At 53.1% G+C, this 19,745-nt stretch overlaps 2 protein-coding genes across 2 annotated transcripts; one reads left to right on the top strand and one right to left on the bottom strand.

The window, feature by feature from the left end:
• Positions 1-1,402: 1,402 nt before the first annotated feature.
• ZPBP2 (zona pellucida binding protein 2) lies at positions 1,403-7,584 on the top strand. The gene is made up of 8 exons (XM_069786138.1): positions 1,403-1,493; positions 2,217-2,297; positions 2,844-2,969; positions 3,534-3,695; positions 4,596-4,814; positions 5,970-6,055; positions 6,649-6,826; positions 7,365-7,584. The coding sequence occupies exons 1-8, from the start codon at positions 1,403-1,405 to the stop codon at positions 7,460-7,462; spliced, it is 1,041 nt and encodes a 346-aa protein (XP_069642239.1). The 3' UTR covers positions 7,463-7,584.
• Positions 7,585-14,084: 6,500 nt separating this feature from the next.
• Positions 14,085-19,165, bottom strand: LRRC3C (leucine rich repeat containing 3C). Its single transcript, XM_069786383.1, has 2 exons — positions 19,071-19,165; positions 14,085-17,020 (listed from the first exon to the last, which is right to left on the bottom strand). The coding sequence occupies exon 2, from the start codon at positions 16,946-16,948 to the stop codon at positions 16,166-16,168; it is 783 nt and encodes a 260-aa protein (XP_069642484.1). The 5' UTR covers positions 16,949-17,020; positions 19,071-19,165; the 3' UTR covers positions 14,085-16,165.
• Positions 19,166-19,745: the final 580 nt, after the last annotated feature.

Here is a 19,745-nt window from a genome sequence, read left to right as displayed (position 1 = left end):
AGCTTTGCAAGACATGAAATGAGAGGGACACCACTTTAAAATGCCACCAGGCTTGAGTAAAAGTATTTTCCATCAATAATTTGATACCTTCTTTTTCACACTTTTTTTTAGTATGCTTTATTAGAGAAAACTTGTAAGTTAACTGCTTTTTTTACATGGAAACATTGAATTAAAACTTTTACAGCTATCTACAAAAATAACTATAATTCCTGTGTTGACTGGTTCCATATTTGTTATGCAAACTACATCATTTTTGGACACTGGCATGGTCTGGGGCTGCATGATAAATATGATTTAGCTAATTACCAGAGGCTTGGCCACAGTTCCTGATCTTGAGTGTCTCATGATGTGCAGTGTGGTCAAATGCAAGTACCCTCCCTCTCCCTGTTCAGCTGTTTCCTGAGTATTTTTATAACACTCACTCTAGAAACAAAATATTTCTACTTTTAAGAGCTTAAAAGTCATAAGCAAGTCTTCCAAAACTTGTAACTGACTTAAACACCACTGAGTACTTGAAGTAATAATGTGGCATTCGGCTTTATTTTCGAGCCAACAGGATAGGCCCGGCTCTTATTTTCCGTCTTTCTCACAGCAAGCAGCAGGAATGTTTTTGAAGCTGAAAGCGCGTGTCCCATAATGACTTGCTCCAGAAACCTGCAGCTGAAGAACACCCGGGTGTGCAAAGCTTGCAGTTACCTCAAAACGTGGAGTTGGAGACGCCAGCCTAGCCGCCCCTGCGGTTACAGGGCAGGTTCAGTGCACCGAGCAGACAGACCACAGCCCATGCCTGAACCTATTCCCTCCTCCCCCCCGGTAGTTTCCTATCCTTGCCCACGCAGCTGGAAACACCACCTTCGAGTCAAAAATAAATTTCACTACGCACTGTGGAAGAGCGACGTGGTAGTTTCTCAAGCATGTGGCTGAGGCGTGACAGCGCAGGAGCCCCGGGGTGGAGGGGGGCAGCTGGCACCCGGGAAGCGGGGCCCTCCCCCACTAGCCAAGCGGCCCACAGACCTTGCAGCCCTTTGAAACAAAAACAGAAAAAAAAAAAAAAAAAAAAAACCAAACCAAACCACCAAACAAAAGAATTTTTAAAAAGCACAGGGTGTGGGCGAGGAAGAAAAGAAGCGGCGGAGTGAGGAGCTGGGGGACACCCTCCCCACACCCTTCCCGCCTGAAGCGCTGCGGTGAGCAAGGGGAGGCCGCCCGCCCGCCCGCGCCCGGCGGCCCTGAGGAGAGGAAAAGGCGGGAAGCGGCGGCCGCGCGCCGAGGGCGGGAAGCGGCGGGCGCGCGCCCCGTCCCGTTCCGTTCCCGTCCCCCCCCACCCGCCTCGCGGAGGGCGGTTGGCGCCGCGCGGCGGCCGTTGGCGCGGGGGAGGGCGGGCGGCGGCGCGCGCGGTGGCATGGCCGGGGGCGGCGGGAGGCCGCGCTCCCCCCCGGGGGGTCTCCTGGGGATGATGGCTGTGGTGGCAGGCTTGGGTGCTCTGACTGGAGGTACCGAGGGAGGGAGGGAGGGGCAGGGCCGCGGCGATGGGTGCCCCCTCCGAGGCGGGGGTCTCCTCAGAGGGCAGCAGTGGGGCTCGGGCCGCCGGGCGCCGGCCGCCTGTGGAGAGCCTGTTGCAGGACCTTCCTTCAGCAGTTGACGATGAAACCCCTTTTAGAGGGGAAGGTGTGGATCCCAGCAGTGCATCTCTCTGGACCCGAGTCTGGGGCAGCAGTGGTCAGGCAGGGCTACCCTAGTCTGCCTCCGTGGCCTGAAAAAGTCAGCACAAATTCTAATGATTTTCATATCTCCTTGGGGAGCGGTCATATAAGCACATCTGCCCGCTGTTTCCCAAAAGGCAAAGGCTCACAGATACTCAAAGACTCGATACCCTCCCACAGTCACCACACTGCACCCCTCCTGCTTCTCCTTGGGGTCATTGTGAAGAGCCTTAGCTTTCTAGTTAGATTTTTTAACTATTTTATTGGCTGTTTGTAAAGAGAAAGGCCCAGCTAGTTTGGAACCTGGTATATCAAGACAGATTTGCAACCTGGGCTCTAAAGGAACAAAATCTGGCAAGTCAGCAGCAAGTGGGAGCCCTTGTTTTTAAGAAAAGGGCGTGGGGAGAAAGAAAAAGTAAGGCAAGAGACAGAAACCCGCTAGGACAAAATAAACGGTTAACAATCACACATTTAGATTTCTCTCTGTAATATTCTAAGTCCTTTTCCCTACAGTGAGAGCTGTACCTAAGGAAGAGCAACATTCTATTGATTTAGTTGAAAAGAATTATGTTTATGGCGACACCAAACAGGAAGGTAAACTCGTCCTTTTTTTTACATATATATATATTTAGGTCTTACTGAACTTTTAAAATGGAGTTTTAAGCATCGTGATCATGGTGCAGACACCGCTACACAGAGAAGTGACACAACCAAGCTTAGCTAAACACAGTGCTGGAGACTCCAGAATACGATGCTGATAGCATACAGTAATGAGGGGAGGTGGGTTTAGAAAGATATTTGTCCCATGGTGCTACTATAAGCACTTCTGAAAATTTAATGTCTAAATGAGGGTCCCACTCAGCAACAGGCTCAAAATCTGGTGCTTTTTGTGACCCTGCAACATGATTTGTGTGGCACTCGGGTGTCTCCTCCACACAGTCAGCACCCAGCACGCTGCGGACAGTTCCATCATATTAGAAAGAGCAAAAGGAGATAAAAGATTAGCCTTACACTTTTCAAAGTCCAAACATGAAAAATAAACCTTGCATTACATTAAATATATTTTTCAAAATTAGTATTTTGGTGATTTCATTCAATAGAAGCATTTCACTTCATTTACCTTGTTCTCTTGTATTGCAGTTAATGTTTATGTTAAGGTGTTTACAAATAGCCCATTTCTAGTATGTATGGATTTGGCTCGTTCTCGAGAAGAAGTAATAGATCCCAAGTATTTGTGGATTGGTCCAGATGGAAAAAATTTAGAAGGTTAGTCACTTTGTTCGAACTACAAAGGATTTCCACTGTGCCTGCCTTAGCTATTTTTTCCCCCGGTCACTAATAGAACAGGCTTTTTACAGTACTTTTTCACAAACTTAGAAACAGCCTCTGCCTTGGGGAGCAGGGAGGCGATCAGGAAAATACGCTGAGACAGAGAAATAGTTTCTGTTTTCTATTTACAAGGGAAAAAGTCAACCACAAATGGCTAAGTAGATTACTGTACATGAAATCACGTATTTTCCCTGTTTCTATTGATGCCACTCTGCAACAGGATGGTGGGTCCAAATAGTCACTTGGTCCTTTGTCAAATTTTTCCATGAGCTCTGACATTAGACTATGTTTCTCTTCTCCCCCTAAAAAAATTACAAATGCTTGAGATAGAAGGAAACTTGCAATAAGTCCTAAAGGTCATAAATTTTAGACTGTTTCAGACTAACATGAATCACTGTTATTATGTACAAGAGCAAGATCTCATCTTCAAACGTTCTAAATGAGCAGAGCATTAGAAACTGAACATTTCCAGTAATCAAGTATCTCCTGTTTCTAATCTAGGGCAAATGTATGTGAATCTTACAAAAACAGGAAAGCTGATGGTGATGGGTTTTAAGGAGTCCATGTCTGGAGCCTACACTTGTACTCTCTCTCACAAAATCATAGAAACTACGACACAAGAAGAAAGAGTAGTGTTTGAGGCATATAAATTCATGGTATACGGTAAGATTGCTAACTTACTAGCAAGCTAATGCACATAGCCTTTGTAGTTTGGTGCGTTTATGAAGTGCATGTTTTTTGCAAGGCTTGATAAAAAGAAATAATTAGTTAACATTTTATCCCAGAATATAAAATAATTTTTTTATATTTATACACGCACAACCCCCATCCCAGGTTTGGAAAAAGTTTTAAATAACTGCTACCACGAACATATGACCACTCAAAGAATAAAATAAACTCTACCCTTAATAAGAACAAAGTGAACTACAATAATTCCAACGATATCCAAGATCTGAAAAGGAAGCTCATGTCTGAGTGCAATCTCCTGTGGGAGAGATTACCAAACCAAACATACGCTGGTGCAGAATAAGCCCTCTGCCTCAACAGCTCAAGCAGCACACTGGAGCCTTCTTCCACCATTTGTAACCACTGTTCACCAATATCACCTCCCCACCCATAAAATAACGTGTCCAAAAATGCTTGAGAACCACTAACTTCTAAACTAATTTTTAAAAAATTCACTCCTATGCACCATAATTGCATAGAATACTTTTGCATAATCCAAATTCATTTCAGTTACACAACTTTGTAGACATGCTAGTTCTGTGTTATTTTACTATTTACCTCCTTTTTTGTTTTAATATTTGGGATCAGAGCCTCATAACATAAGCACGTAAATTCCTGTACATTTCAAACCAAAATGTCTCTTACTCTTTGAGTCAGCTCTGGCAAGGATAAGGTTGTTCTGTTATGGTTAATGAGTAAGCTTTATTTATTTGTTTACTTTTGAATAAGAGCCCGTATTTCAGATACAAAGTACACTGATACAGATGATAAGGTTCTGTATAAGACTCAATGTGTAATTGCACCGCAGAACTCACACACAAACTGTTTTCCTTAAAGCATACAGGGAAGCTGACCATGCATATCAGGTATTTGTTCGCTTTACTACAAGGGAATGCGAGTTAGCACCTAACGGCCAGTTCTTTGAGGAACTAAAGAAAATCTTAAATAACATCATCTCTGATCTGACGTGTCACATCATAGAGTCATCCTACAAATGCCATTCTGTCAAGAGACCAAAACAAGGCCTCCTGCACGAACTATTTGTTAGTTTTCAAGGTAACAGATTTCATTGTTTGGGAGGGATCATTTACTTTTATAAACAACCTGAGAGTTCTATAAACAACACCTGAAATACATTAAAGTCAAGTATACCTTCAGAAGTTGTTTCCCTGCTTTCTTTTGGAGTCCCTGTATTTTTTCTCGCTAGCCCACAGATGGAGCTAAAATGCAGTTTATATGTGGAATTTATAGTTTTGTACTTCTTGCAACCTTAGCAAGAAATGCTACTTTTCAAGGTGTGCAGTTGGAAAGGATTATTGAAAGGAGGTAGCTGCTAAGATGCCATGATTTTTATATTTTTTTGTAAAAAATATAAAATATTTGTTTTTCATTATTTGATTTTTAATAAGTCTGTGACCTCTGTGGTTTTGCTTGATTCTAGGAAACTGCACAGAGGTTGAAAGCAAGAGCCTCACAGTTCCCTTATGGTAACACTGATGTGGCTGTATTGCCTTGCAAAACAGGTTAAATCAACCCTGATGGCTGCCCTAATTTAGAGATGTTTTATCACTGAGGAAAGGAAGTTATTCATTAATGCTTTGACCACATTCTCTGCTGTATCTGTTCTCGTCATGTGCCAAGAGGGACCATCCAAGAGGTTGTGGAACAGTTTCTTGGCCATTTTCCCCTCAGTAAAGTCAAGAAACATTCGGAACAAACTGAGGACCCAAAGGTTTTAAGTTTACGTGAAACTTCAGCCCTTTCTGAAATCTGAGGATACTGTGTAAGAATTTGGTTCCATTCTTACTGCCAGCATATTTTTCCCCACATTATTTTATTGTTTGACCTCTGACTCTTACTGGAAAAAAGCAATTCAAGTAACTGGGTAGAAACCACCAGGACTAAATATATTTTTTCCCCTTTTATCAGTCACTCATTTTTCAACATTCAAATGCACCCAGTCAAAAGAACTGTTTCAAAACATGATCTTGACTGCAGACAGTGACAGGTGAAAACAAACAAACAAAACCAAACTCCATTCTTCACAAATTAGAGGCAAAATTAAGAGAGTATGATAGGATGAAGTGATGCTAAAAGCAGTAATGCATTTTGTTTGTCAATTTTTTCCAAAATGAACCTAAAGACACCTGCTTGAGGTATTTGAGTTCATTGTAAATTAAATGTATCTTTTTTTTCCCCCCCAACCCATAGTCAATCCTTTTGCACCAGGATGGGAAGAAGTTTGCCACCAGGTTCCTTATGATTGTGAAGATGCGACAAACATGAGAGTTCAAGAGGTTCTGTGTCAGCCACCCTTGTGTCTTCTCTGCATATTTAACACAAATTTCTGCCTTAGCATCTACAGATTTGACTGGTAGTAATCCAGCTTCACCTGGATTTTGTGGGATTAATATCATTGTAAATGACAATTCATGGATTTCAAATAATGCCATTCAGGATGGAAAACTGTTTTTAAAAGTCAAATTGATCCAAGCAGCTTAAAAAAAAAAGGGGGGGGGGGGCTTATTTCTTCCCTCATATTTACCTCTAAGAATAAAGAATTATAAACATTAATGTTTACAGTAGCATACTGAACTTCCAGTTCTCTAAACTAAATCTTTGATTTATGATTTGGTAAATGGAATACAATTTAAACTAAATCTACTGTAGCCGATTTCTAAAATCTGTTCTCTCTGGCTTGTTAACATTAATATATGCTATCAGGTGGCATACTGGGTCTGATCCCAGGCCCTCTGAAGCCAAAGGAAGGCTCCCAGTTAAGGTGACAGGTCAGTGTGTGTGGTAATCAGGACTATAAAGTATTTACTGAGTTTTAAAATCAAGAAAAAACAACTGACTTTTTTATTCTTCCAATGTTTCTGAATTTTAGGCACGAGAGCGAATTGGAGAGTTTTTCAATAAGCAGACGTATGCTTTGAAGCACGAGTTTCAAACTGTTCCTACAATACACTATGTGGACAACAGTTTCTCAGTTACTCACATTGACAGTTGTCGACCAGGTTTTGGGAAAAACGATATCACCCACAAGAACTGCGCTAGTTGCTGTGGTAAATATAAAATATATTGATTTAAATATAGCTGATTAGCTCTGATCACTGGTTTCTCTGAAGAGTATTTGGTAAATATCAATGTCAAAAGCAATGAAATTTCCATTCAACTTTCGGAAAGACATTCACATCGCAGATTTAAAAAAACTGATAGGAACAGAAAACAAGCTGGCAGCGTTTGTTAGTGCATTTGTAGGTGTCACTGTGTTTCCAAATAGAGTGAGTGGAAGCAGTGAAGTGTTTTTTCTTCCAGGTCACTGGTGAGTGACTACGCTCAGGATATAGAGCAAATAAGAAACAATTACCTTAATGGTAGCACTGCTAGAAAACACTCAACTGTTTTAAAAGATCTTTTGCCAGCAGCACATACTGCTAGTTCTGGAGTTCGGGGTATTTAGCGAGAGGCAGGCTCAGTGAGATTGGGAAGGATGAGATCTCCCTTACAATGCCGGGAAGGCACATGGTGCTGTCTGATGGTCCCAGGCCTGGCTGAGGCGGAGGGGAGCTGGCTGAAACGCTGACTGTGTTCTCTTCGCAGTGGTGTGTGAGCCTGGAACTTACAGCCCTAACAACGAAGTGACCTGCCAGATTTGTACAAGGCCTCGAGTCAAAAAGTACGGAGCAAGATCTTGCTAATAAATTGACGGCAGAAATTGGAAAACCAAAGAGCAGCTGTGAAAGCATTATTGGTTGTGTGATGTTCTTTTCATTTTTAGCTGATGATTTAGGAATCCTACATTCATTTTTGAACAACTGCAAAACCTCATCATTCATGCACCCCTAGATTTTCTCTGTTCAGGGACCACTTAGACTGTAAAAATGATGCATAAAATGAAGTGTTCACACAAGATAAAGTAATTCATTGAAAAAAAAGGAAGTTTATCACATAGCTGTTAGTGCAAAGAGTCTGTCTCTTGGTGGTGACACCAGACACACGACAGCTTTGTGCTGCAGTTTGCTCAGAGCACGTAAAGGAGCTATAAACAATTCAGGGAAAGATGGCAGGCAGTTGTAGTGGAATTATGTGCCATAATGACATATGCCAGAATCTCTATGAGCAATTTCTAGCAGATATTAATAGAAGTGTTTAACCTTTGTGGTTTAAAAATACTAAAGGCCCTTCCCTCTCTGTCTGAAGTGTTCCAGCCTGCCCTGTGCAAAACTGTACAACACACCAGTTAATGGACACTGACCCACTCAGGGCTTTCCATTTTGCTCCACCCGTGGGAGCTCTGCTGATGAGCAGACACCAGCAGAGTGGAAAGTGAAATTGGGTCTGTGAGGCAGGAGAGAGGGTTAATAACAAATCCTACAGCCCAGCAGTCAGGAGAATTAAGGCCCCAGCTTTTATGGTTCTCTTTTTGTCCACTGCTCCCCAGAAAGCAGCGGGTATGTCCCGGGGGGGAAGTGGCCAGGATTGCAGAGCCTCCTCCGCCTGCTTGCTGCTGCATCCTTTCCTTCAGCTGCATCAAATCCTCATGGCAGAGCTCTGCTGGCCCCAGGTGCTGTGCTGTACGAGCAGATGATCCTCTTACACCAGCTGTAAATTCCTGTCAAGTTCACCGGATGAGTAACAAGTCAAGATACAAATTGCCAAAGCACTGAGATAATGGGAGTTTTCTTCCCAGAAAAGACTTACTCCGATCTGCTTTTGAAGGATAGCTGCTGGATCTGCAGCAGTTGACCATTTTGCTCATAAAGCACTATTAGTAAAGATTATTTTACTACTTTCAAGAGCTTCACAAGTAACCCTGACTTCTGACCAGCCCCTGTACGGTGCAGAGCACAGGCCACGCGAGCCCACCGGAGCAGCCAGCCTGCCGCAGCCCTCTGAGGCCATGCTGGAGCTAGTGGAACACAGGCTTTTAGAACTTGTTTTCAAGCTCTGTAAGCTGTTCCCTGCCGGGAGCTGCTGCCTTCTAGATTCACTTTGTCAAGGGACACCAGAGAAATCTCACCCTCCTTTCCCTCATGAAGCACAGCTGGCCAACGTGGCCCCTTTTGAAGGTGCTTGTGCAATGGTGGTGTAACCCCCTGCAACCCAAGCAAAGGGGACCCTGTGCCCCGCTGCCTGTGCACACACACAGCCATGCAAAGCCATGCCCAGCTTCCCAGCACAGAGCCATTCCTTTCTTTTTTACACTGTGTAGGACTAAGTCAAGCAAAAGAGCACCTCCTACTCAATAGCTGTACCTTCTTATGGCATCTAGAAATTCCTTGGTGGGTATTCATCCAAAAATCGACCAGATTCAACCCAGTTTAACTTATCCATTTTGACAGGAACACAGCAGGAGATGGTATGGGCACAGACCACGCTCCAAGCTTTTCAGAATCATTACTTATTAAATACTGACGAATAAAATGTACTGTAACGAGCATTTAAACTGCCTGTAGGCTGATTATCTTAGCTGCCAACTGGACACTGTGTGCACGGTTCAGGCTTATACAGCTTAAGCAGACGGGCTCAGCAATTGCTGCCTGTGTCTCTTGGCCTATTTCAGAACAGAGGAATGCCACATGCATAAATTATTATGGGGAAAAAAAAAAAGCACTAAGTAGGTACTAAGTGCAATGGCGAGTCACAAATGAACATTTACTCCCTCCTCCTTCTAAAAACTGGAGGTATACAGGAAGCTCTTATAGTGCCTCAACTTTTTCAGCAGGCCTTAAAAGTAGAAAAATAGGTCAAATATTTCAGTATTGCATCGCAGTGTGTGTCATTAATTCTGTGGAGACTTTCATGAAGAACTGATGGGAAATGGCTTCCCTCTGACCTTTCCTGTATGAAAGATGTTTCCATCCAGCTGGAGCTCCCGGCCTTCACTGCCTGTGACAGCCCCAAACCCAGCCGAATTTTTTATTTACGACCTACCATCCCTCACAGCTCGCTCCCTTCCCTTCTCCCGAGCTGCTGAATCGCTGTCACACTTCAGATTTTACAAATCGCTGTCATCGGCTCTCACTTTCCCTCACCTTTACTTTTTATGATCACACTCTACCCCCCCAGCTGCAATAGCTCACAAGAAATTGCCAGAGCCTTCATCCCTGCTTTAAATCCTCTTTTTTTTTTTTTGCTCCGCTCTGGTTTTACACACCCTCCTGGAAACGTGGGCTGTAGCTGATGCTCTTGGCACAGCGGGGGCACCCCTGGTTACTCCTGCGAGGCTCAGCTTTAACTGCTTAACAGGTTAAAGCACTGCTTTAACCTGCCCCAACCACGCAGCTCTCATCTCACTTCTTGCAAAGGATGATTACGACACCTCAAGAGTAGCAGCGAATTCTCACAAATAATAAATGTAGAGCTTAAAACTTCTTGTCCCCTTCTCTGCACAGGCCTCAGGTACCTCAGCCCTTCCCACGGGCTGCCTACCAACAGCACGTGAGCAGTTTTCAACATCCACAAATGACAAAAATAATCTGGCAACTGGAAGCCAAAGCCCATTGTTTTAACATCAGAGCTGCCTTTTCCCAGCCTGGAACAAGCCACTTGAGAAACACTTAACAAACACATGTTAAAGCACTCACTGCAGAGCTGCCGCGACGGCTAGCTGGTTACGGGACAGTGTCTGCCGGGGTGACGGTGACATCTCTGCTCCAGCGGGAAGGTTGTCTCATAACTCCCCACAGCATCTCTGTTAGCCCACGAGGGAGCTGTTTCTCTAAATTCAAGTCAACAGGAGTTGAACAGGTTGCAGAGCTGCCAGCATGACACACTGCAGCTCACAACTCACTTCAACATCCTGGAGAACACCAGTCTGCCCAGCAGATTAAAAGGAGAGGGGCTGTGGGGAGGGAGGAGCAGGACCAGGTGCCCTGGGATCAGCACATCCCGGGAACTCATCACACCTGGGATGGGGCGGGCTGAGCCAAGGAAACCCTGGGTGCAGCCCCGGCTAATCCATCCCCCCAGGAATTTCCCACAAGGACCCAGTCCAAGAGCCGCTTTGGTGGAAAGTGGCTTGAAAACGAAGCCTGGCCAAGAGTCAAGGGTGTCATTTCTGTCAAGATCCCCCGGCTGACACTGCAGATGCTCTGGGCTGGGCAGTACGGGGGCATCCCGGGATGCAGCTCTGCACCTCGGCAAGGATGTGTGTTAGGAAAGATGAAATCCCACGTGCGGCCGTGCTCTTGTGGAAGCGGGAGGAGGGCTGGGACAGCAGTGCTCGAAGGGGATCGGCTGTTTTGCTGAGTCAAAGCCAACGGCTGGGAGCCAAGGGGCTCATGTGAAAGGCAAAGTCTATTTAGGTACAGCAGCCGCAGCGAATTCCTCAATGGGACCGATTGTTGATATAAAATTACGCATATTTTCAAGTGCTCTGCTGAACTGGAACCGGGGGGGGGGGAAAGAGCTTGTGTTGTTTTCTGGTACCTAAATCCTGGCCCGGAGCGAGGTCATGGGCAGGCGGTGGGTGCCGCAGCCACAGCACCCAGCCCGGCGCTGCTCCCACGGGACAACGGGACGGACACGAGCACCAGCCCCAGCCACGGATGACGACGGCCCCACGTCTCCTGCAGAGGCAGGAAAAGTGACTGGAAAGACAACGTTTCTCTCTGAGAGGGGCAGCTTTGCGGGTCCCTCTCTTTTATTACCAGACACAACCTCATCCTAAAAGAATGGCAGTCAGAGAAATGATCCCTCTGCCCAGCGATGCCCAGCTTGCACGAGGGGTGGGAGGGAAAATTAACAGCAAGTCAGGAGGGGAATGTGCGGCTGGCTTAAACGCTGAGCTCTTAACCACACCATGGGAAGAGATGTTGTGATTTTGAGTTCTGCTCTGGTTTCCTATCCACTGAAATGAAATTTCCTCCAGCCAAAGTCCAGTGACCACATTTTCTGCGCAGCACCGTTCCTATAACAAGCAACATCATCAGATTAATGAGTCCTTTGCAGGCACTGAATAAGTATGATTCATTATTGGCAGCAATGCCACTGTAAATGGATTTTTTGTGGTGAAAATAAATAAATAAGGCTACATAACTGAAGGGCCATTGATGAAGTGTAGACCAGCTTTAATCACAGTGTAATTGCTGCCATCAGTTCTAATTATTTATAAATATTTTTATAATTGTGGAAATTAAACAATTAGACATCCTTCCTTCCCTCTTCTAAATCTAATCAGTTAAAAGTTCAGGATGCAGTCTGGGGCCGCGACTGCTGAGCACGCTTCATTCACGGGCTGAGAAAAACACACACCCCTGCAGAAGCAAATGCTTGCCCCCGGTGTGGAGCAGAGCCCCTGTCACTGCTGCTGAAAGGACGGACCCGCAGCCACCCTGCCCACCAGTAAGCTCAATAAATAGTCGAATATCCAGTGGAGCCGGGGGCTATGCAGAGCCTGGCTTCCCAGGAACATCTCTCGGTCCCTGGGCTCCTGGGGGGGGTTCGGGGCCTGGTGAGCAGAAGAGGCATCACTGCCAGCGAGGACCCAGTTCTTAAATCTTGCCCCAGTGACACATTTTCCTCCATCCTGGAGAAGGAGAACAGCCCTCCCCGGGCAGGCTGGTTAATCACCCACTCAGCGCAGGTGGGCAGAGGACCTTGGAAGTTAATAACAGAGATTTACCGGCATGCTGGAATGGTACAGAAGGAGGTCACGCTGCTAATTCTCCTGATACTGATCCCAGCAGATAAATCTACAGTACATCAGGAAATGAATTACCCAGAAATGCAGCATTAAAATGGATGATGGTATTTCCTAGCTTAAGGAGAAGTGTTTACTTTAACGCTGAGCCCCCTGTACCCACTGACACCGAGCGCCGGCTCCCAGCTCCCCGGCAGGAGCTTGCCCACAGCAACTTGCTGCCGGCGAGTGAATGGCGAGATGAGAAGAATCCCTCCCTGGGATGGGACCCGTCTCAGGTGCCCAGCGGGCTGCGGGCCCCCGACCTCCTTCTGTGCTCGGCCAGATCCCCCCAGGACCCCTCCGACACGCCGGCTGGGCCGCAGGCATGTCCTGCAAATATTCCCGTAATCCCAACTCTTCCCCATTCCCTGTGACACCTGATTAAATACCCAATATTACTAACAGCATAAATCCCAAGCAATTCAGTCCGTCCCAGACCAAGTTATCTTCCCGGAGCTTTCTGCAGATTTTTTATGACACGGGAGGGGACAGAGCTGGGGACGAGACCTGCCAGGACACCAGGCAGTGCTGGCCCTGCCACAAGCCCTCGCCGGGGTCCTGGCGAGCAGCCACCAGTGTTGGGGTCGGTCTCAGGGGACCTCATGCGATTCCCTGGCCGGGGGCTGCAATCGCCCCCGGGGATGGCTGCGGTTGTCCCCTCCTTGTCTGACTCAAGGCTTGGAGCAGCTCGGAGATGTCTTCCCGGAGTCCCTGGGGGCTCCGTGTTATCCAGCCCCACGGAGGGACACTGGCAGGACGCCAGGGAGCCACATCCCCACAGTCGGGGTGGCAGCCGGGGTTGCCCATCCTGCTGCATCCCCCAGCCCTCCCCAGCTGCTCCCGGGGCCGCGGGAGGAGGGTCCCTGGGGAGCGAACCGGGGTGGGGGACGGCAGCCATCTGTTCGGGAGCCCGGGGTCTGCAGGCTGTCACGGCCACGCCATGCCACGCTGCGTCTGGAGACAGCCGAGTGACAAACAAGGTTAATGTCCCACGAGCGGGAGCTGTCATTCCGCGTTAGGTCCCAGGTTTCACCCTCTGCAGCACCATGCTTCGGCACGCACCGCGTAGGGAAAGGTGCCGGTAAACCAGTACGGGGCCGCTGCGGATGCCGTGACCGACGAGGCTGCTCACGGGGACCACGAGCATCGGGAAGGGCTTGTCCCTCCTGGCCATCATGGTCCTTGCCCTGTGTGCCACACAATGCCCAGCTCTGGTCTGGTGGGGATGGGACGGCAGGGAGCAGAGCAGGGCCCCGGCAAACCGCTGCACAGGGTCCCGGCACATCACGGCTCGGGGACCGGCACCATGCCAGTGACCTGAGCTGTGCTCGCAGGAGCTGAGCCACAGGGTGTTCATTTATTGAAGGCGAAGGCAGGGTTACCGGAGGGACCAAGTATCGTGTTTCTGAAAGCGCCAGCCCAGGAGCACCCAGCAGAGCAAGACGTGGCTCTGGGAAGCCATCGGCTGTCGTGGGCACTCTCCATCCTCCTTTTGTGGCCAGGATGTCACCGGGGACCAGGGTGGCCCTGGCACAGGGGGATGCCACCCACCTCGGACCGAAGCCACAGCTGCCACAGGAGCAGCACCCCGTGCCCCCCACGGATGCACACACCAGCACACGCCGGGCACAGGCTCCAAAGTAAAAGCCAACTTTATTGTTGTATAAAGTAAGAACGTAAAAGGTCCCTTAAACAAAACACATATTGGGTGAGACGGTCCCGGGTGTCCCCACACACCACGGGCACGACAGCAGCCGCCCGGGGGTCTCCGCAGGGGAGCAGCGCCCCGGTGCAGCTGCTCACGGTGGCTCGGTCCGGTCCCCCGGCCCCTTTTCTCCGCAGCCGGTTGTCTGGAAGTGGGGAGCTGCCGTGGGGCTGCGGAGTATGGGGCCCAGGGTATGCCTGGATTGGAGCTGGGGCTGAGGTGCTTGTGCATTGCAGAGCCCCTGGTCTGCGCTGGGAAAGTAGGCACTTGTGGAAGGGCGCGTGTGCCGCTCCCGGCCAGCTCTATCCCACGGTTCCTGCCGGCACCGGGGCACGGCAGGATGGGCAGCAGCCAGGGACTGGAGCCCTGCCTGCGCCGAAACACGCTGCCTGCACCAGGGTCTGAGGCCGGACCTGGCAATAAGCTCCCGCTGCTCCGGGGCAGCTGGAGCTGGGTCTGGCCCAGTACAGAGGACGTTCAAGCAGCTTTGGTTGGTGCTCTTGGTGAATTAAGGCAATTTAGCTTCAGGTGGTTTAAAAAAAGGGCAAAACCAGCAAAAACAGCTCTCTCAGGGGCCAGACACTCGGTTGGAAGAGTCTGGGTCTGCTCTGGCTTTGCTCTGAGTTGCCACTTGGACCCTGCACGCCCAAAGGTGGGCACCGACCCGCACCCACACCAGCCCCCAGCACCCCAGCCTCACCTCTACCTACCAACACCAGGAACCTGCAGCCCAATGCTGGAAGTGTCAAGAAGGGACTTTGGGGCATTTTAGGGGAGATTCAGGCTCCTGCCAGCAGCGCGGGAGTGGGGAGAGGGTGGAGGAGCCACAGTGGCTCCCTCCATCCCCGCTTTCCGTCACAGTGACCGGTCGGCAGTTTGTGAGTCCTTGAGTGAGAGATGGGAGCTCTGCTCTGGCGGCAGATCGGAGCAGGCTGGGGAGGGGTGCTACCCTGCTGCAAACACCCACCTACGTGGTCCCCGGGGAGCACCAAGGGGAAACCGGCTCCCCCCGACATCCCGGCAGGGCTGGACCCACCGCCTGGACCCCGCGGTTCCCCTCCAGCAGCACCCACATCCCTTGGGGACCCCGGAGGGCTCAGACCCAGAGGAGCTCATTTCCCATTTGCTTCTTATTCCCCATTTGCTTTTTATAGGAACGGTGTGCTCCGAGGGGGAAGGTGCCGGGTTTGCCCACCAGCCACCCCATCTCCAAGGGGGATCCCCCACACCCCTCACTCCACCTGGCCTGGGGGTGCCGGGAAAGGAGCGGGAAGCAGCAGGGGCTGAGACGGGAGATGGGGCGGCACCGTCCGGCACGAGAGCCGGAGCTGGGCACCCCTGGACCTGCCTCTTGCCTTTCCCAACCGATGCGTCCCCACCTCCTGCCCTGTCCTTTGGTCCTGCCGGGCTGCGGTCACAGCTCGTGACCGTCCCGGGGTCGGTGACCCGGCAGGGCACTGGCCTTGTGGCCGTACCGCTCCTCCCCGCAGCCCAGCCCTGCCCGCTGCCCATCCAGGCAGGGAGCCAGGCCCAGGCTGCCCCGCACTGCCGGGAACATCCCTCGGGCAGCCGAGGGTAAACCAGGGAGGGATTAAAACATTGATTTCCTTAATGCCCCAAAGGGATCTCTGCAAAGGAAATATAAAAGTTTTAAATGAAGTCTGAATGTCCAGGCCGGTCGGAGCAACGGCCGCATGCCGGGGGGATGCTCGGGGTCTCTCCGGTCCTTTGTAACTCAGAGGCAGCGGGCAGACGCCACGGCTGCTCTGTGCTTGTTGCCGATAACCGCCCCTGGCCACAGCCACTTCGCCCCTCGCTGTGCCAGAGCCAGGCACTCGCCGGCCATGGCTCCTGCTGCCAGACCCCGCTTCCTTGGAGAGAACAGAACAAATCTGTGACTCTTTCTCTGCAATGACGGTGGCTCGTGATAGCTCCTGCAGCCATGGCAAGCCTGCGGAGTGGCCGATCCGCAGCTCCGCGGGTCCCCGTGTCCTGCGGGATGCCGGTGCCTCACACCACGGTGCTGATGGTGGACGACTCCTCCGACCTCCGCTGCTTGCTGGGCAGGGACTTGAGATACTCCAGGTGCCGCCGGGCGTCCTCCTGGTTCTGCCGCACGTAGTAGACCAGGTAGGAGATCACCATGGCGAACCAGCCGAACATGGTGACCAGCATGGCGATGTCCGTGGTCTTTTTGTACACATTGCAGAAGTCCGTGTCGGCAATCACCTGCAGGAAAGCTTTGCCAACATGCTCCTCCTGCGCGGAGGAGTCACACACGATGCCACCCGAGGAGCCGGCCACCAGGTCCACCGTGCGGATCAGCTCCTGCAGCCGACAGTCACACAGCCAGGGGTTGTCGGAGAGGTTGACTTTGGCCTTCAGGTTGCTAAAGGCGTCTTTGCTGACTGACACCAGCCTGTTGGAAGACAAGTCCAGAGAGTGCAGGTGCTCTGCCAGGCCCCGGAAAGCCCCGCTCTCGACGTTGGCGATGGCGTTGTGGGACAGATCCAGCTCCAGAAGGAGCGGCAGATCCCGGAAGGCGTCGCGGGGCAGGAAGGGGATTCGGTTGGAGTCCAGGTAGAGCTTATTGGTGTCGTTGGGTATGTCCCTGGGGACCTCGGTCAGCCGAGCATTGCTGCAGCGGAAGGTCTTCAGCCCCTCCTCTTCCGAGGGGTAGCAGCCCTTGGGGAATGCAGCGGCCGAGCGAAGGCAGGAGGCGAGGAGGAGGAGGCTTTGCAGGAGCAGCCACATGGTCACCGAGCGGAGGAGGACCCGCTCTGCCGCAGGCATGGTGCCGCGCTGCCTTAGTCACGTGGCCACCGGCCCGGTGGATCTCGGTGGTTTCGGCTCGGCTCGGTGCATCTAAGACGGAGGAGACATCAAGGGGACAGCGTCAGACCAGGGGTTCCAAGAGACAGAACCACCACCGTGCCAGCTGCGAGCATCACGCCTGCCCCGGCGCAGCCTGGCCGCGGGACAGGGACCGGGATGTGGACAGGACCAGCCAGCACAGCTCACGCATCCTCCCATCCCCTGCCATCAGCGGCCTCGCTCAGGGTTCCTGCGCAGCAGGATCACGCCCCGAGGGGCCGAGTGAAGGCACGTCTCCTGCGTGCCAGCAGCTGGGCTGTAACAAACAGAGACAGCTCGGGCTGAGCCAGAGGCGGGGGTGAGCTCCCACCCCGCCAAGGTCACCGACAGTTTGATCGCTTGCTCGCAGAAGGCCGATAGATACATCCTGCTGCGGCAACCGGCGGGACGCACCAGCAAGTGAGCCCTGGCTCCAGGCAAGCCGCCGCTGCAGGCAGCCCCTGGGGAACGTGATGGAAAACACATGCGGGCAGAGGCAGAGCAGGTTCCCGCTCTCCGGCTCCGCTCTCCGGCAGCACCCAGGGCACGAGCTGACACACACTGGGGTTTTCCCTTCTCGAGAGGATCGGCACAGGCGGGTGGCTGGGCACCGCCGTTCCCTGCCCAGTGCCACCCCGGCCACAGGGTCGGGCTGCCCACACCACCCTGTAACCATGGTCCCCATCCAGCCCTTTATTCCGGAGGGGAAAAACGTCAGCAGGAAAGAAACAAAAACAGAAAAAGGAAATTCACTAGAGCTGAGCATGTAGCAAGTTCCCAGGGTGGTGGCAGCAGATAAGGGCCACATCCAAGCCCTGCGAGCGCGCTGCCCGGCTTTCCCAGCCATGGGTCCCACCACATCCAGGGGCTCCAGGCCGTCCCCAGCAGGGCCGTGGCAGCAGAGCCATCAGGGCAGGATGCAGGTGCTCTCCACCATCCCAGGATTAAAGACACCGGCGTCAAAGGGAACCCCGTGGCACCCCATCAGGCAAAGCTCTGTGCTGCGGAAAGCCCCGTGCTGTGCCGCCCGGGCACATCCTGGGCAAGGCAGCCTGCTGCTCCCACAACCCACACACACACCCCAGAGTGCCCTGCCAGCATCAAACCTGCTTCTGGGTGCTGACCGGGGGTCCCCAGCGAGGGGCAGAGGTGCCCACCCAAGGGTGGCCCCGGTAGCGCAGCGTGGACGAGCACCCTGACAGCTGGGCACCGTAACGCAGCCCAACTGTGCCAAAACACCCCAAGGTCACACCAGTGCGGAGCCGACCCCTGCGCTGCCGGCTCCCCTGGGACTCCTCGAGGTCCCCGAGCGGGGACCAGGGCTCAGAGCAGCCGAAGGGCACCAGGACCCCAGCCCCACACCAGCACATCAGCATGGTGGGGGGACCAGCCCCCCAAGTCTGCCAGAAGTAACCTGGGGTGAACGCTGCCCTTTGGGGCCACCTCCTGCTGCCCAGGGGCAAGCAAAGGGCCAGCCACCATGGGAAACCTGCCGGGCTGAGCTGGGAGCCGGTGACCCGGGACAGGGGGTGCTTCATCCACAGGACCCGGGGGGACCCCCGCGGGTGGGATGTGGCTCTCCAGGGCCCCACAGTGGTTTCGGCTGGTCCCCATCCACGGGGCTCCAGACCACGCACCGCAGCGAAGGCGGGCACAGCCAGCTCCCTGCCGCAACACCGGGGTCCCCAGCCCAGAGCGCGGCACGGTGGTCCCCAGCCCGACCCCGGGGGGTCGCCGCTAACCCCGGGGAGAGCGGTTGAGGTGCCCGGGGGCAGGACGGGCTGTCCGCCGCGGGGCTGTGCGGGCTCCGGGACCCTCCGTACACCCAACGCAGCCCGGGGATGCCCGGGGTTCCCCCCCGGTCCCGCTCGGCACCGGGGGGGGCGTTGCGGGCGGGGGAAGCCCCGGTGCTTCCCCGGGGGAAGCTCAGCTCGGCTCGGCGCTGCCGGGGACCCTCCCCCGCCACGGGGTGTGTGTGTCCCCCACCTCCCGCCCTGCCCGCTCCCGGTACCGGGGGAGATGGCTGGGGAGGGGGGGGGGGGGTGTCCCGGTGCGGACTCACCTGCCGTGCGCAGCCCCGCGGTGGCGGAGCGGCCCCGCGCCCCGGGCCGGAGCGGCCGCGCCCCGCGCAGCGCGGCGGGCCCGGAGCCGGCGGCGGCGGCGGCGGCGGGGCCGGTGGGCGGGATCCTCCGGCCGGGCCTCCCCGGGGCTCCCCGCCCCCGGTCCGCCCCGCCGGGGGCGGTGGGGGGGGGCCGTACGGCACCCAGCACCCCCGGTACCCGCACACGGGTCCTTTGCAGCCCCGAGGGAGAAGCTCTGCCCCGGGTCCACAGTCCGGGGCGGGGGGGGTGCGGAACCGGGGAGACCCGGCGAGGAGCCGCCGGGAACCCCCCCACCCCGAGCCCGGGGCAACCGGCGTCAGCGGCTCCCGGGGGAGCTCCAGGCCCCCCGCCCCGCCGCGTCCCCCCTCCACCCCGAACCCTCGTGGGAGCACCCCCGACCCCCACCCGCCCCCCACCGGGAGCTGGGCACCCCCCGGCTCTGCCCCCGCCGCCCCCCAGGGTCCAGGGTCCCCCAGCCCCCTCCCCAGCCCCTCGGGGAGAGCAGCCCCCCACCCCACCCCGGGGGGGTCCAGGTCCCCCCTCCCGCCCGCACCCTCCCCGCCCGGCACCGGCATCGCTTACTCGGGGAAACCCGAGCCGCGGCGGGCAGGATCCTGCCTGCCCCACCGGGGGGG

This window comes from Haliaeetus albicilla, chromosome 7 (genome assembly GCF_947461875.1).
Source record: "Haliaeetus albicilla chromosome 7, bHalAlb1.1, whole genome shotgun sequence".
Taxonomy (NCBI): domain Eukaryota; kingdom Metazoa; phylum Chordata; class Aves; order Accipitriformes; family Accipitridae; genus Haliaeetus; species Haliaeetus albicilla.
The sequence above is the reverse complement of the archived record's forward strand: the minus strand, read 5'-3'. Positions and strand labels throughout refer to the sequence as shown.